The 13,954-nt window shown below is 44.5% G+C and overlaps 1 protein-coding gene across 1 annotated transcript; it reads right to left on the minus strand.

Annotated features, from left to right (window-relative positions):
• Positions 1-11,752: 11,752 nt before the first annotated feature.
• Positions 11,753-13,102, minus strand: LOC311248913 (putative nuclease HARBI1; the record flags this gene model as incomplete). The annotated part of the gene is made up of 4 exons (XM_084338142.1): positions 11,753-11,914; positions 12,044-12,192; positions 12,309-12,447; positions 12,614-13,102. The coding sequence occupies 4 exons, from the start codon at positions 13,100-13,102 to the stop codon at positions 11,753-11,755; spliced, it is 939 nt and encodes a 312-aa protein (XP_084194268.1).
• Positions 13,103-13,954: the final 852 nt, after the last annotated feature.

Consider the following 13,954-nt stretch of genomic DNA (forward strand, 5'->3'; position numbering starts at 1 on the left):
GTAATACACAATCTTTCGTGCACTGTTAAAAACATGAAATAAACACAAAAAAGTGCTACAAAAGTGCAAATAGGGCTAAAAATCCAATGAAATAAAATAATAATAAATAATATGCTTCTTAGCAGATTTCTTAGCCATAACATACCTAAGTTTGGGGGAACTAATGGGATAACTGGGGTTGCAACAAAAGTGCAACTAGGGCTAAAAACCCAATGAAATAATATAATAATAATAAATAATATTATGCTTCTTAGCAGACTTCTTAGCTTATAACAGACCTACAGTACGTTTGGGGGAACTAATGGGATAACTGGGGTTGCAACAAAAGTGCAACTAGGGCTAAAAACCAATGAAATAAAATAAAATAATAATAATAATAATAATAATAATAATAATAATAATAATAATAATAATAATAATAATAATAATAATAATAATAATAATAATAATAATAATAATAATAATAATAATAATAATAATAATAATAATAATAATAATAATAATAATAATAATAATAATAATAATAATATATACTTCTTAGCAGACTTCTTAGATTAACATCCCAGGGAACTAATGGGATAACTGGGGATGTTGTTTGCTCCTGACAAGAGTCTCAAAGTATGGGGTGATGGTAGACAAAGCAACTCTGAGGTCATGCTCAATGTCCAATCTGTTCCTCCACTTTGTCTTCAGCTGGACCAGAGCTGAGAAGCCACTTTCACAAAGATAGGTAATGCACACAAAAAAATATATATGTCTTTACACACACATCCGCGACCCACTCAAAATGGCCCCGCGACCCACTTTTGGGTCGCAACCCACCAGTTGAGAAACACTGGTATAGTGTATAGTATACCTGTATCACTGTACATAATAATACTACAACTATGAACATACATCTGATTAGCACTATTACTCAGTAGTACTCATTTATATATGATATATCCAGTTATATTTGCACTCTGGTTAGAAATGTATTTCCACTGTACTTGTGCTGTATAATGACAATACATTTAAATTAGGGATGCTCGATATTGGCTTTTTTACCGATACCGATATACCGATATTGTCCAACTCTTAATTTCCGATACCGATATCAACCGATACCGATATATGCAGGGTTTCCCCCCCTCAAAAATGGAATAATTTCAGGTAATTAACATTACATATCTCTTGTTGTGAAATTAACACAACATTATGCATACTTTTGACAATAAATTAAATCAGAATTTGTTCTTACTTGCTTGCCTGGGTAAATAAAGGTTATAGAAATGTAAAAAAATAAAAAAAAAAAATTTGGAAAACCTATTCCGATATTTTCCGATATCACATTTTAATGCCGATATCGGCCGATAATATCGGTAGGCCGATAATATCGGACATCCCTAATTTAAATCTAATCTTTTACCATACTTCTCCAGCTCTGGTAGTACATCTAGACAGGGAAGGCAGCATGATAGATGAAAGGTCCCTGGCAACAGGAAACAGCCTCTCTTTAGTACTCGTTAAGACTGCCACCGCTCTCAAGAATTGCACTTCTATTGGAGAGGGCAATCAGGCTCAAACCGTGGGCCCTTGGCCGGAGTCTATCTGTGCACTTCGCTGCACTTGACATCCTAGAGATAGCGATTTTCTTTCCAACAGTAACATGGTATAACTGCCCCCCCAACCCTGTGTAATACAGGAAAAAAAAAAGGAAAGTTTTCAACAAATCCCGGTCAGAGAATGCTCCCAAGACACCTCTCTGTATGCCAAACCACAGCCCACAGAATGTGCCACTAAGAATAGACTGCGATGAGAATATGTCTGAAGGATGGGAACTAACAGTAGATTAATGATGTGAGCCAGGGAGACGTCCCCTACCACCTCATAAAGACAAAGCTTATTTAAACAACCCAAACCTCTCTCACCCGTTGTCCACATGTGTGGGCTAATAGTATAGGAACGGATGTGGTGTAGAGTATTGCTGATTCACTCTCTGCGTGTATGTGTGTGCTTTAGTGAGAGAGACAGTGATATTTGTGTGTGTGTTTGGGTGTCATAACTCACAGTATTCCCCTGGCTCTATAGGAACGTGGGCAGGTTGGAGAGCTTTAGTGGGCTTTGCTGGTCCCTGGCTGTAATATGGAACACTATGTTACGTTAGCTACATATCACAGCTTTAACCTTAAGCCAGTGGCGGCCGCCACTGGGGGGCGCTAAGGCGCCGCCCCCCCTCAGGCCCTGCCCTGGTTATATGAGAGGAGAACAAGAACAATTATTTTTTAGTTTTTAGTTTTATAGCCCTATAAATAATATAAACATGTTTAAAATGAATAATATTTACTCATTTTAAGTATGTTTGTGTTTCCAATGCACAATATAACGTTACTATATAAAATAAAAAATACTCGTTTTCCTGAACAGGAAGTGACTCACTTTTTTTTTAATTTTTTAATTTTTTTTTATTTCTCGGCCCGGGCTAGACGCGATAGCGGTCTGAGTGCGCGTCACTGTTCGATCGCTGTATCCGTCACAGCCAATCAGTGCGTAACACGTTGTGCGTTGAAATATGACTATTATGTTGGAATCCGGGCGCGATTTGAAGCGGTCTAGGCAGCAGCGTCAAGAATTTCTGTAGCCGCATTTCGCGGAGACGCTCTCTGATTGGCCGATGTCAGTTTTTTTTTCCGTCGCAGCATTTCGCGGAGACGATCTTTGATTGGCCGAATCCACTTTCTACGTTCAAATTCTAGCTTATTCGGGAGAGAGTTGTGTTGTTGTGACTGAGATGCAGCTATTTAGAGCGTGACTGGAAGTTCTTTCGACGGTTAAGCTTAGGCACTCTTTCAAAGTTGGTTAAGGTTAGAGTTTGTCTTAGAGCATGGCGATAGAACGCCAGGTAGTTTGCAGTCTGTTCGACGCGGAAATGGACAAACTGTCTTGTTGTGGTGCCAGGGGCGGAGCTTCAGGGGGGGCTGTAGGGGCGGGGCTCCCCGGGCCCGCGACAGGCGAGGCCCAATGGGGGGCCCGGGCCCGTCGCGAGACAGCAGGCTCCGCCCCCGAGATATCCCGACGGGCCCGACGTTGAACTTCATGGTCATAATTTATTAGGTGTATAATAAACCATTGTAGCCTATAATATGAGTTGAACTTGTTGTGCTGCTATTTTCACACTCACATTTAACATTAAAACATATATATATATATATATATATATATATATATAAAAAAAAAAAAGTGAATCCAAATGTATTTTGGGTAAAATCGTCATCACGTAAACCAACGTCATCAATCACCGGCCGTCATTCAACAGAGCGTCTGACGGTCTGCCACACTGCCTAAGGCCTAACAAACTTAAGCATGAGTACTTCTACATATAAACACAAGAGTGGAGCGACCAAACGCAAAGAAAAGGAGAAAAAGGATCAGGGAAAAGCTAAATTGTCTAAGTTAGATGGATATTTTTTTCGCCCTACTCCTCCTCCCGCCGCGGGAGATGAGACTGAAGTTGCCAGCCATGTTTCATCCCTGACTCCGAGGCCCGGGGATGAAACAGCGTTAGTGGGAGTGACGAGCCAGATTTACAGGTAGGCTAAAATCACGGACACACTCAACAAGAAAATGTGAGTTTGTAAATGTTGATATCTATGGTTGTTGTTACTTCGTGTAGCTTATTATTTCCTTCTCTGTCTCTCGGCTGTCTGTAGTGATGATGGCAATAGGGATGATGAGTCAGCAGCTGCTGCTGCTAGCTGCTCGGCAGAACCAGGCCTGAAGCCTGACCAGGTGCCACACCCCTCCCCCTCCGGCTCCTTACCTGCTGCGGGCCCGCAATGTGAAGAAGTACCGGCGGACACTGAAAATGAAACCAGCAACAGGTCTCCTCCTCACGCTACGGGTGAAACCACGGATCATGATGTGTCCTCTCAGTCCTGCAATTATAATCTGGGGCGTTTTCCGACTGATCGTGGAAACTATTTGGAAAATATTGAGGATGCCAATATCAAAAGGTATATCCTTAAAATGGGCCCGTGCAAACCAAAAGGGCCATTTCCCAAAGACAATGATAATCGTTGCTTTTCAGAAACGTATTACTCCTCCACAACTAAAGTTGGGATGAAGTTTCCACGCAGCTGGATGTGCTATTCACCAAAATTGGACTGCTGCTATTGTGAGCCTTGCTGGCTTTTTGCCCACCGAAACGCACCGTTTTACAACAATGCATGGGTCAATGGAATAAAAGACTGGAAACATCTTTCTACTAAAATTGAGAGGCATGAATCCACTCAAATTCACCTGGGTGCATGCGTAGTATATGAGCAGTGGAAAAACAATGGCACAATAGACGCCGACATGGAGAGGAACGTGCGTAATGCTGCCCAATTTTGGAGACAGGTCGTGGAGCGCATTGTTAATGTAACCCTGACTCTAGCGTCAAGCAACTTGGCATTCAGGGGGCATCGAGAGGTCTTAGGTCAGGGCAAAGCTGGCAACTTTTTGTCAATAATCGAATTATTGGCTCGCTACGACCCTGTTTTGAAAGAGCTAATCAACCGACCAGAAGGGTCAGTGAAATACCTCAGTCACCAGATTCAAGATGAGATTATTTACATATTATCTCAACGTGTGAAAGCTGACATCATTGATGAAATAAACGAAGCCCCATTTTATTCCGTCATCATGGACACAACGCAAGATGTGTCAAAGATAGACCAGTTGAGTCAGGTTTACCGTTACATAACTGTTGTTAAGAACGACATGGATATTGCAACCGATATACAGATCAATGAAGTCTTTTTGGGTTTTGAAGTGCCTGAAGGTTCATCAGCTTCAGAGCTTGAAAACAAAATCCTTGGTTCTATAGAGAAAAATGGATTCGATCTGTCTAAATGCCGTGGACAGGGCTATGATGGTGCGGCTAATATGAGTGGTGTGTATTCAGGCGTGCAAGCAAGAATAGCAGAGAAGGAGCCCCTTGCCCACTATGTTCATTGCGCTGCTCATAATCTCAACCTAGCACTCAACGACTCTGTTAAAAATGTCCCTGGAGTAAAGCAGTTCTATGACACTGTAGAGACGCTCTACAACTTTTTTGGTCACAGTATCAAACGATGGGCATTGCTCAGTGAGTTAATGACGCCAGAGAGCAGAACTATCACATTAAAACGCTTGTGTCCCACTCGCTGGTCATCTCGCCATGATGCGCTTGTTGCGTTAAGGCACCGATATGGAGACATTATAAAAGCCCTCGTCAAAATATCCCTTACCAGTGACAAAAAGGATGAGCGCAATGAAGCAAGCGCACTCAAGAATACTATAAGCAAATTTCGCTTTCTTTTTTTGGTCAACATGCAGACCAAGATTTTGGAAAGCATAAATTGTGCTTCACAGTTACTCCAAGCAAAAGTCGCGGATATTCTGAAAGCATCTAGTCTACTGCAAAATGCCATCACTGTTTTGGTGGAGTATAGGGGACAATTTGACGATGCGAAGTCCGCCACTCTTGCCCTGGCTACTAAATGGGGAAGTACAACGCAGTTTGAAACAACCAGGGCCAGAAAAGTGAAACGTCACTTTGATGAACTTGCTGAAGACAGCCGCCTCACTGACGCAGAGAGCAACTTTCGGGTGAATGTTTTCAATGCTTGTCTCGATATCATCATCCAGCAACTGTCCCAAAGATTCACCAGCTTAAATGCAACTGTGAACATGTTTGAGGCAATTCACCCCAACACACTACTGCATGCAAAGGACGAGGAGTTGCACCAAGCTGCCCAGCGGCTTAGAGAGCACTATAATCGGGACATCGCCGCCAGCTTCCCTGGCCAGCTGCTCTCTTTCAGAACCTGTTTCAGGGAACAGATACAAAAACTGAAATCTGTTGTGGATCTCGTCAAAATGCTAATTGTTTCCAACCCAGCAGTAACCTCTACATTTAGTGAGGTTTGCACAGCATTGATCTTATTTCTGACTCTTCCTGTCACCGTGGCAACCGCCGAGCGCTCTTTCTCCAAATTAAAACTCATCAAAAACGATTTGAGGAGCACGATGGGACAGGAGAGACTGAGTGGACTGGCCTTGCTGTCCATCGAAAGTGACCGAGCCAAGAAATTGGACATACAGCGGATTGTGGACGAGTTTGCGGAGCGCAAGGCTCGCCGAGTAGCCTTCAAGTAGTGGTGAGTACACTTTATTTACTCCGTGCCTATTTTAATGTGTGGCCTGTGCCTATTTTAATGTGTGGGGCCGCTGTGCCAATATTAATGTGTGGCCTGTGCCTATTTTAATGTGTGGGGCCGCTGTGCCAATATTAATGTGTGGCCTGTGCCTATTTTAATGTGTGGGGCCGCTGTGCCAATATTAATGTGTGGCCTGTGCCTATTTTAATGTGTGGGGCCGCTGTGCCAGTATTAATGTGTGGCCTGTGCCTATTTTAATGTGTGGGGCCGCTGTGCCAGTATTAATGTGTGGCCTGTGCCGATTTTAATGTGTGGGGCCGCTGTGCCAATTTGACTATACTGCTCTGAGCTCTGGTGGTGGCTATCCATGGGGCTGAATGGTGTGTCAGAAATGTAGTAATTTTATTAGGCTATGTTTTCGTCCTTGTGATTTGTTGGACTTTATATTATGTTATATCATTATCTGATACATATATTCGTTTCTATACACTTTGTAGAAACGAAATCTTAAATATTACACTTTTTCTTTAGTTACTTTTCTTTCAAACATTGTTTTAAATTGTAATCTATACTGACTGAGCGATTTTTAAAGGGCCCGGTCATGTGGCCCCGCCCCCCGGCCCGGGTCTGATACGCGCCGCCAGTGTGTGGTGCTAACAGCTAACAAGCTATATGGCGGATGCAGTCTGGTGGACAGTGGACAGTGTTCTGGATATACATCATCAACAGCGGATTATACACTTTATCAAGCCCACCACGTTTCAATTAAACAAAGTGAGTTGGAGGGACATGCACAATGGACAATGCCATGGACTGGATTATACTTTATCAAGCCCTGCTGCCTGCTCTGCTGTCAATTTAAAAACAACAAGCTGGTGAGTCGCGATCTTTTTCTTTCTCTCTCTCTCTCTCTCTCTCTCTCTCTCTCTCTCTCTCTCTCTCTCTCTCTCTCTCTCTCTCTCAATCTCTCTCTCTCTCTCTCTCTCCCTCTCTCTCTCTCTCTCTCTCTCTCCCTCTCTCTCGCTCTCTCTCTCTCTCTCTCTCCCTCTCTCTCTCCCTCTCTCTCTCCCTCGCTCTCGCTCTCTCTCTCTCTCTCTCTCTCGCTCTCTCTCGCTCTCTCTCTCTCTCTCTCCCTCTCTCTCTCCCTCTCTCTCTCCCTCTCTCTCCCCCTCGCTCTCTCTCTCTCTCTCTCTCTCTCTCTCTCTCTCTCTCTCTCTCTCTCTCTCTCTCTCTCTCTCTCTCTCTCTCTCTCTCTCTCTCTCTCTCTCTCTCTCTCTCTCTCTCTCTCTCTCACTCTCTGATTGTGTAGGGCATATTGGCTGCATTTGACTGACTGTGCTCATATATTGATTGATGACAATGGTGATAGTTGTACTGTAACTGTACCTACTTAAATATCCGTATGCTTTTGGTTTCACCGACGCTCTCTGACGCACACAGTAGTGTGTGGTTTCGCGATGCGTGCGCACGCGCGTGTTTGTGCAGTGTGGCATTGTGCCTTGGTACATGTACATTTTTGGTATGATCGACCCACCAAGAGAAAAACCCACCAGCCGCCACTGCCTTAAACCCTAGCCAAATTTTCTGAAGATTTGCCTAAAAATACATACCCAAGTAAATGGAAGATTGCTCCACTTCTACATGGTCCTCCTACATGCAGGGGCGTCATTTTGGTATGGCAAGGTATGGCACTCGCCATACATTGGCAAATTAAAAATCAAATACAAATATTTATTTTTTATTTAAATTTTTTTTATAATTACCATTTTTCTTTATGTTGATTTAGAATTCAAATGTCAACATTATGAACGAAGCCTCGAACTATTCGGTACAGCCCTAGCATGTTTTGATATTGTAAATTATCTCACTTTTACTAGGTGACTTTTACTACTAACTCAAATATGCCACACAAAAAAAGGAAAATGGACATACAGAAGTTTTTTAATCAAAGGGCAGCAGAGACAAGTGATACAGGGACACAGGTAAGGTCTTACAATGGCTTAGTGATTATAACAGTGCAGTTCAGCATTCAGTAACCCATACTTTTTGTGAACATGTTTTTGATACTACATTCTGTTGAACACACACCTCAAAACCGTACCTAAGGAAAATTGGCTCAATTGCAAGAAAAATAATAGACAGTTATGATATTACATTCTGCATAATATTGTGGTTCCCTGCTTTAGTCTGTTGACACATTTCTATACTAAAAATGCTTGTGTCCTGTGTCATACCTAAATGTCATATAAGTGAATTGTATAGAAACAACTCACCAAAAGTGACTATTGTGCAACTGATTTGACAAAAAAAAATCCACCAAGGGGGGGAAACCCCCCCTTCACCCCCCCCCGCTCCCTAATTGCCATACCTTGGCTTTTACTGAAATGACGCCACTGCCTACATGCATGTTCTTGGTATCTAGGGACATCTATGGACCTCGGGGAATGTATTCCCAGTGTCAGAGATATTGGGTCTCATTCCCGAAAATGTTTCAAAGATATATTCTGGAAGACTTATCTTGGAACCACTGAGACATAATTTATGACAAGTACACTCTGAGTCCTGAACGTGCTGGAGATATGTCTTAAGTGGCTGAAACGGTCGCAGAAATTATATGATCTGATATCTGCTTGGAGAATGTCGTAAACTCCAAAGCGTGTTCCCGTTCAGGTCATTTGCATACAAACCACGCCCCCGACAGTCCTTATAAAGCAGTCAATGGGCAGTGTGCAAACCCTTGCTGAAATGTCAAAGCGCCGCTCTGACACGGTAGGAAGTGGAGGCGCACCTGCCTCTAAGCAACGGTGTAAGAATTTCACCAATGTTGAAATGGAGGTGGGGATCCCTTGTAAACAAGACAAACGTATTCCTCTGGTCTGCATCCCCTTAACAATTGTGTGTATTGAGCTGTACTGTATTGTAAATTCTGCAATCTGTTAATAAAGTTTCCATTCATTAATTCAGGTACTGATATCGGGAGTGGAGAATTATAAGGGGGTTCTTTTCAGTAGCGTCAGCTCCGGTTACAGGGGCACCCACAAACAGGAGGTATGTATTGTATGTATTGAGCTGTACTGTACTGTACCCATTCTGCAATCTGTTAATAAACCTTTCAATCAATCAATCAGGCATGGGCCCAAATCACCGGAGAGGTGAACGCTGTATCCGGCGAGGGGCGCACAGCCACCGAGGTCAATAAAAAATGGGTCGACACAAATTCGGCCTGCAAGCACCGGATCGCCAAGCACACGAGAGACATGCTGGCAACTGGTGGAGGACCAGCAGGCCCGGGCCTGTCCGACCTGGACCTGCGTGTCCAGGCCATTATAGGCACCACAGCGATCGCGGGTGTAGACGGTGCGGACAGGAACGAGACGACGCGCGGGGCTGGGCACCGTCTCCTGTTCTCAGCAGCCAGCATGTCTCCCGTCCCCGAAGGATCCGATACCGACACAGACGGTAAGCGTCCCTCCCAGAACAGGTGCATCCCAATAAATTAGAACAGGGAATATATCGATTGCCTCCATGCACAGTAAATCTTGCAGTGTCAAATGAAGGGAGTGTTAACACTTTACTCTATTTAGAGTTGATTTAACATTAATTGTAGTTGGGAACAAATATGCAAGATGTACTGTGTGCCGCGCCGCATGGATTCATGCAAATCAAGTATTGAGATGCACCTGTAATATCTAATTGAAACATGCATGTGCAATCAGTGCGTCAAGCATTGCATAATCGCAACCCCCACGTCAATCACAATTAATCACCCCAATTCATTCCCAGATTCAACTGACTCAGAGGCGGACCCGCCCCCCCCGGAGCTGTCCCTCCCGTCCACCAGTGCTGGCCCGTCCACCAGTGCTGGCCCGTCCAACAGTGCCCCCCCCCCCCGTCCCCCAGGGGTGCCAGGGGTGCACCCAGCCATGGAGGTCACATGGGCGAGGCGATGCTGGTGGAGCAGGAGCGGCAAAACAGCGTCCTGGAGTGGCTCGCTGCCAGCCAGGAGTGGGCCGCTGCGGGCCAGGACAGAACCGCTGCCAGCCTGGAGCGGGTCACTGCCACTCTGGAGCGGGCCACTGCCAGCCAGGACAGAACCGCTGCCAGCCTGGAGCGCCTCGCCATCATCGGCGAGTGGGTCGCTACCACAATGGAGCGGGGTTTGGCAGCGCCAGACCAACAATTGCCCCCACAATAAACATCCCTGACACCCTTTGAGTATTACTGAGTGATGTGTTTAGTTATTGGTATACATTGTAAACTGCATCGAATAATGACAGAAGCAAGCAAGTCGAATTCAGGTCCAGATTTAATTCACCTATAAATAGGAATTAATTGCACGCATGTGAATAATCTATTCACATGCGTGCAATTAATTGCTGTCAGACTAAAGGCCTCTACATGCTACAGCAACTTCAAAGCAACTGCACCACAACATCGACAAAACAAGGGTGTTGCAGACACTCTACCTTTATGCTTCTGCAAAATCAATGCGCAGCCTATGTAACATTGTACCCCGTACGTAGCTAGGTTCCCTAGATAGATGACGCTTCCCTTCTCAACCAACCCATTGATAACAAGCAGAAAAATAAGCATCATTTTTACTTCCGGGCGGGGGGTTTCAAAATAAAAGAGCGAGTCTAAAAGCACCGTAAATATGTTTATTTTTTACAATATCTAACGTTACACGAACCTAAACTAATCTATGACGCTGGCTACAACAATGGCGGATGGTATTCCTCGCTACGGGAGTCGGACCAATATTATTCTATGACAGCCCCACCCCCATTCACTACCAACCAATCACTGCAACGCAATGCCAATGCAACAGGTGTTTAGATTAGATTTTGGAGACAGGTACACAACATCCTCGCAACACAGTCTACAAGACTCTCTGCAACAAGCGCGTTGAAATCGCGCTGATGTTGTGTTGAAGTTGCTTTGAAGTTGCTGTAGCATGTAGAGGCCTTAAGGCCCTGTTTAGATGGAAACTCTAGTAGGTGAATCCGCAAAAATATTTTTTCGGATGTGCCTTTCGTTTATACGGAAACAGCGTTTTTACGGGGTGAAACCGCAAAAAAGTGAGACTACCTTCCAGGGTGGAATTCCTAGAAACGATAAACCTTTGCGCTATCATCTAAACTGTCAAACCGCATAAAACGATGACGAAAGGGTTGTCAAGGCTCTCGTCGCGCGTACTGCTTACATCACAGGCATGCGCCAGTAGCCTAGAAGCGTAAACAAGGCATGTCTGATTCTATCCATGGCGATCACCTGAAGGCTACATTGGCAGTACTTTTAAATACACAAGAATCTGTCCCGCGGCGTGACTGGACCCACTGTCTGTGAGTGACTCTGCTTTGGTCCAATCACATTCCCCACCCACAGTCTGCGAATCAGAGGCAGAGTAGGGCGGGTCTTCACAGCACGTCATGTGACATATGCGCCAATCGTGTGACAGCGGGGCTCAGTCGTCTCGAGTCGTTACAGCCTCGTCTGCACGGAGAATTCCATCCCAAAACGCTAGTCTAAACGCTAAATTAAAAGTGAGACCACAAGACGACTTTTGCGGTTTCTGTTCAGACTCTCTCCGTCTAAACGTAGCCTAAGACAGCACGCCTATTATCCGGGCCCATTAATGGGTCAGGATGCATGTCCTGGTCAGGTGGTTGTTGCGGTGGCTGGAGGGGTAGCGGGACACCACGCTTCTCCGCAATGTTGTGCAGGACGCAGCAGGCCATGATGATCGTACACACCTGGAAAGAATAAATAAGCCACAATAAATGTCATGCAACATATGATTGTATTGGGCTGAGGTGGGCACTCATACATGTTTTAACACGGCACGGCCAAGACAATCTATCAGCTGTTGCCTTCATCCACACCTTATCCGGCTTATACAGCAGCTTGCCACCTGCTGCGTCCAAACACATCCAGCGTCTCTTTATTGACCCAATTGTGCACTCCATGGTGGACCGGGTGCGCGCATGGCGCTCGTTATACTCCGCCTCCTGTGCGGCGTGAGGGTTGGCGACTGGGGTCATCAGCCATGGGGCCAGTGCATATCCACGGTCTCCTAATAAAACAAGTCATTAGTGGAATAGAAGCCTATACTGGTGCAAGAACAATTCTATACGCACAGATACTCACCAATTAGCCATGCGTCTCCTGCGTCTCCTTGTTTCAGGAGCATACCCACTTCGCTGTTCTGGAGGATGTACGAGTCGTGCGCACCTCCTGGGAAACGGGCGACGATGTTCAACAGCTGGTTATTGGCGTCGCAGATGACCTAATAATAAATAATAAATATAAATTCTATTTGAAGAGAGAAGCAAAAGAAATGATAGATATAGTAACACAGGAAAAAAGAAAAAACAAGTAAGATGAGAAAAGGAAGCAAGGTGCTGTCCAATTGGATGAAGTGGTAAGAGAGTAAACAAAAAATAGAAACATACCTGTACATTGATAGAATGGTACTGCTTCCGATTAAGGTATGGGAACGGGTCTGGGGAGGGTGCCAGGATGCGCACGTGGGTGCAGTCAATAGCGCCGATGATGTTTGGCAGCCCAGCGATGGCATGGAATGCCGTCTTCACTGGGATCTGCTCTTGGGCGGAAAAGGGGAATCTGATGTACTGCGTGGTCAACTCCACGATGCCAGCCAAGACCCGTGGGATGCAGCGGCTGATGGAGGTCTGGGATATGCCCACCCTGTCTCCTAGCTCCCTCTGGAATGTTCCAGTTGCTAGGAAGCCCAAGGTGGACAGTACCTGGACGTGCGGTGGCACAGGGTTGGAGCGTCTGGTCTGGCTCCTCAGTGCTGGCTCCAGCGTCTCGGACAGCTCCATTAGCACAGGTCTTGGCAGCCTGAAGCGTCCCAGCAGGTACGCGTCACTCTCGGCGAAGAGATCAGCGTGGTCCCTGTACTGGCGCTCCCTATTCATTGCGCGTTCGTATCGAGCATAATTATGCTGGACGTTACCCATAATTGTGTGTGTAAGCCTTGGGTGCAGAGTTGACCATACATTTTAAGTATGGCGCGATTAATCACTGTTAATTGGATGCCAGGGTTCAATGTACATGATTGCTGTTCAAGTGCACCTGCAAGGTCAGGTTTATTTGTCACACGCAACATCGTACCGGTAAGATGAGGAGTGGAATGTTTATCCACTGGCTCTTATAATGTATACAATAAGCAAATGTCCCAAACTATAAATAAGAACAACAATAAAATTATAACAGAATTATGTGGCTGATGTATTTATTTATTCCGAGTCATTTGCAGTGTGTGTACTGTAGCTATTATTTATTTTTCCGACATCAAATAACGTAATTTCTTATCATACAAATATTGTCATATTTATTTTAATTATGATTAAGTAATTAATTCCAAGGAGGCCTGTAGTGTTGACGTGAAGGAATCAATATGAGAACACAGTCTGTCAAGTTATAATAAAATTTTAAATTAGTCAATCAATCATGAGATTTGATCGTGGGCTGAGAGCATATTTAAGTGTGCTCCTCAGCACTCTTGGATCTGCTCTCAAATAAGATCTCAGGAAAATTTGAGGACTCCCACTCCCAGCCCTAATATGTCTTAAATAGGCCGAAATCTGGCTAAGACTAAATATTTTGTCGTAACTTCGTTCGAGAATGAGACCCACTGTGTCTGTTACTATGATTGAGTAAATTATAATGAACCAAAGGAGAATATAAATAAACAAAAGTGAAAGATTGCCACTGAGCTCATTCAGCACCTTCTTGAGATCAAGTGTACTATAAATCTAAGCAAATGA

The sequence above is a fragment of the Notolepis coatsorum genome (assembly GCF_963971535.1).
Source record: "Notolepis coatsorum genome assembly, chromosome: 2".
NCBI classification, from domain to species: Eukaryota; Metazoa; Chordata; class Actinopteri; order Aulopiformes; family Paralepididae; genus Notolepis; species Notolepis coatsorum.